Here is a 4,410-nt window from a genome sequence, read left to right on the forward strand (position 1 = left end):
AAATGGGTAAGAATAAGCATGCAAGGTCTATGCTTAGAACTGCTTTGCTATCAATTTTGCCTCAGTCTACTGGCCAATGAACTCAAAGGGCCAAACCCAAAGTCAAGGGGATAGGGAAATACACTCAATCTCTTTAATGAAAACAACCAAAAGTCACTTGGCAAAAGGTGTAGATGTAGGAAGGGGGTGAATAATTGTGACCAATAATGCAATATTCAATAAATATAATTATTTTATAATCTATATCTGATAATTCCAATTAATATTTTAATGGCCTATTTTGGTAATTCCAATAATCTGAAGTCTTTAGAAGAGTGCTTCTGTTGTCTTTTATTTCTGAAGGTTTTGCATATGGCTGGTTTACTCTGACTGTGTGATAGTCATTGTACTTGAACAAATATTTGTAGCATAATTTCAATCCTGTGATGAGTATGCCTTCCTCCAGAGAGCACTACCTGCTTAGGGGCTCCATAACCAATTTTAAGACTTGTGATGGTCTGAATAACCAGGTAACAAAAATAAGATCTGCAAGTTTAAACTACGGGTTGGTTTATTTCTCACTGTTAGAGGTAAAACTTTTGAGGTTCCATCTTAAAATCAAGTAGTGTTTTGCCTGTTATCCTTTTGGATGTGTACAGACTTTTTCTTTTATGTAAACCACAGCTCAGTTAGTTCTACAGATTTTTTTCTTTATTTGGTAAATGCCTTTGGGGCAAAAATGGCTTTGAGTGTTGGACTTGTCTGTTTGAGTTCTAACTTTCTACTAGAGTTTTTCTAAATAATCCCTCATTATTTTATGTTCGTGATGCTTTCAATAATGTATTTTAAAAGGCTTTCATCCAAGTTTCTTGTCTGTTTGTTTTTACTTATCCTCATGGGAAGTTTGGTCCAATGACCTAGGTTGCCATTACAGCAAGCTTTCTCTATCACAGATGGATGTTTATACATTTCGAGGGTCTCTTTTCTTCATAAAGTTTAGTCAAACAAGTTTATTGTAATTATTAGTATATTTGTAATTGATTTCAACATTTCATTTTCTTTTTTTCTATATAGCATGCCTTCTTTTTTACTTTTCTTTTAATAGTTTTCTCTATTCTTGTTTTATTCTTCTGGTGATTTGGAAGCTTTGCATCTTATTTTACATTTTCTAACTGTCGGTCCTAATATTTTTCATTATGCCATTGGAAGTACACTTTGTGTTAAGCATCTTATTTTTAGATAATTATATATTCACATGCAGTTATAAAAAATAATACAGAGAAATGCCCTCTGTAATCTTTGCCCTCTTTTACCCAACAATAATATTTTGCAAAACTGTATTACAATATCACAACTAGGATACTGACATTTATATAGACAAGATACAGAACATTTCCATCACTGCAAGGCTCCCTCATATTGCTGTTTTTTTTATAGCTACATTCATTTCCTTCTTCCCTGCATGCCCCTCAAACCTTGGCAACCACTAATCTGTTCTCCATTTCTATAATTTTGTCATTTCAAGAATGTCATACAAATTGAGTCATACATCATATGACCTTTGGGGATTGACTTTTTTCACTCAGCATAATTCTCTGTGATTTCATCCAGGTTGTTGCATGTATAAAAAGTTTATTTTAAAAATTTCTGACAATCCATGGTGTGAATTGCCACAGTTTGCTTAATTATTCACTTTTTGAAGGACCTGGGTTTTTCTAATTTTTGGCTATTACAAAAATAAAGCTGTGGTATGTATTCTACATGTTTTTGTGTGAACATACGTTTTCATTTCTTTGGGATAAATGCAATTTCTGGCTTGTATGGCAGTTGCTTGTTTAGTTTTTAAAGAAACCTCCAAACTGTTTTCTGAGTGGCTATGCCATTTTTCAGTCCCATGAAGCAAAGTGAGAATGCCCCAGTTTCTTTGCATCCCAATGAGTATTTGGCATTGTCATTATTTTCTATTTTAGCCATTCTGCTAGATATGTGGTTATATATCATGTCATTCTAACTTGCATTTCCTGAGTGGCTAATGATATTCAATGTCTTTCATGTTCATATCTACCACCTGTATACCTTGTTTGGTGACATGTCTCCAAGTTTATATTTGTGGGTTTGTCAAGAGAGTGCTACCTAGGATTTCCTCCTGCTTAGCAGCATCCCCAGACCCCTCTTCATGTCTTTGTTTCTCAGACTGTAGATAAAAGGATTTAGCATGGAGGTCAAAACTGTGTAGACAATTGTTGCCATGTGGTCCTTGACAGTGTATTTGGACAGGGGCTGCAAATAGACATAGAAGATGCTTCCATAAAACAGTGTTACCACGGTGAGGTGAGAACCACAGGTGGAGAAGGCTTTGCATTTTCCAGCAGCTGAGGGAATCTTGAGAACTGTGATGAGGATTCTTATGTAAGAGAAAGTGATGCATAGAAAGGGGGTCACCAAAACAAAAGATCCTTCTGTCATTATCGCAATTTCATTAACAAATGTGGAGGAGCAGGACAATTTCATCAGGGGACTGAGGTCACAAAGAAAGTGGTGGATAACATTGGAGTCACAGAAGGTGAGAAGATTCAGCAGGAGTGTGTGCAGGAGTGAGTGGAGGTGAGCAAGTGAGCAGGAGAAGGCCACCAGCAGGACACAGCGGTGGTGGCTCATGGTGGTGACGTAGTGGAAGGGGTCACAGATGGCCACATAGCGGTCAAAGGCCATGACTGCCAGAAGGCAGCTGTCACTGTTGCCTAAAGCATAGAGAAAATACATCTGTGTCAGACACCCAGCATAGGAGATGGTTTTCTTTTCTGACAGGAAGTTCACCAGCATCTTGGGGACAATGGTTGTTGTGAAGCAAATGTCAGTGAAAGACAGGAAGCTCAGGAAGAAATACATGGGGCTCTGGAGCTGGGGGTCGGAGCGGATGGCAAGGATGATGAGCAAGTTCCCTGTTATGGTGACCAGGTACATGGTGAGGAAGAGGATAAAGAGTGGCTTTTGGTCCTCAGGCCGGGAGGAGAGTCCCAGGAGGATGAACTCAGGGACACTGTAGGTTTGGTTGACTCTTTCCATTGACCTGGGTCCTGTTGTATACAAGTAATTTTGTTATTTAATATGCTCTGAGTCCATAACCCAAATCATGAGAACCCAGCAAGTCTTCCTCTACATGGTCACAATTATCTGCTGAGAGGAACAGCTTGTCTACCTCGTGGTTCTTAATGTGGCTCTCCCCAAATCCATGTGCATCTTGAAAATTTATATTAAAAGCTGGAGGGACAGAAAAAGAGTTTTCCTTTAGAAACCATCACAGGTAGACCTCTGATTCAGACATTATTTCATGTTCTGTGAAAAGCACTGTTGCCCTGTTGGGACATAGCAATAGAGCAGGCAAATTCCTACCCTCGTAGAGCTTCTGTTCTAGCTGGGGAGACAGATCATCAATAAATAAAATATGCAATATAATACCAGGTAGCAATAAGTTTTGTGGACAAAACAAAACTGTGTAAGGGGATGGAGATTGACAAGGAGTGAGCGTAGGGGTATTTTAGATAGGGAGGACACAGGACACAAGCAAATTCACTTGTGTCATGTTGAAATTCATCTTTGCATTGTCTTGGAAAAAAATAATGTTTTACCAAAATAACCAACAGAGCAAATCTAAGAGGAATGTTTAACCCTGTCCTACAGAGTGGTCTTTTTTCTCCTCTGGGCACATAATGAAAGGTTCATCTTTCTCAGCTATGGCTGCTATTATCATCAGTCTGTGCAAGTCCTCCCACTTTTTTGTAAATTGCTTTTCCCTTCTTTTATTCCCTGTCCTAAATCACATACAGAATGGGCACTCATTGTTGAGTATCCAATTTGTGTTTTTCCTACTCATCTTCATATCCAAAAATATATTTAAGAAACATGTGGTGGGTTTTTTTGGTCTTTATATATATATATATATTTTTTTCAGTCATCTCCAGTTATCTAGTGATGGACATCAAAGTGGACTCCATTTCTTCCTACCAAAAAAGTAAAAACTCTGCAATGAGAGTTCTTGTGTCAGCAAATTGTTAAATCAATTCTTTAGAGTCAGCATATTCATCTATACCGTGTGAATAGACACATTATATAGAGATTTTCAAACATTTAAACATATTGGTTATTTATATATTCTTGGCTACCATAAAATCTCTGCAATAACATACTTGTATATCAAAGCATTTAAAATAATTTCTTTAGAATCAGCATAGTCTTTCATATATTGTGAATGGTCCAATTACACTGGATTTTTCACATTTAAAAACATCATCTATTTATATATTAATTCCTTTGAAGATTAAATGCCTACATTTTTGTTCTAAGTTACTAAACATCTTTAAATCTAAGTTTCCTCATGTGTAAAATTGGACACAAATGAGGTGGTCCAGTCAAGATGGTGGAATAAACGGT

The 4,410-nt window shown here is 37.1% G+C and overlaps 1 protein-coding gene across 1 annotated transcript; it reads right to left on the reverse strand.

Moving 5' to 3' along the window:
- Positions 1 to 2,112: 2,112 nt before the first annotated feature.
- LOC134366148 (olfactory receptor 1L8-like) lies at positions 2,113 to 3,045 on the reverse strand. Its single transcript, XM_063082565.1, has one exon. The coding sequence runs from the start codon at positions 3,043 to 3,045 to the stop codon at positions 2,113 to 2,115; it is 933 nt and encodes a 310-aa protein (XP_062938635.1).
- Positions 3,046 to 4,410: the final 1,365 nt, after the last annotated feature.

Source organism: Cynocephalus volans, chromosome 17, assembly GCF_027409185.1.
Source record: "Cynocephalus volans isolate mCynVol1 chromosome 17, mCynVol1.pri, whole genome shotgun sequence".
In the NCBI taxonomy this organism is placed as follows: Eukaryota; Metazoa; Chordata; class Mammalia; order Dermoptera; family Cynocephalidae; genus Cynocephalus; species Cynocephalus volans.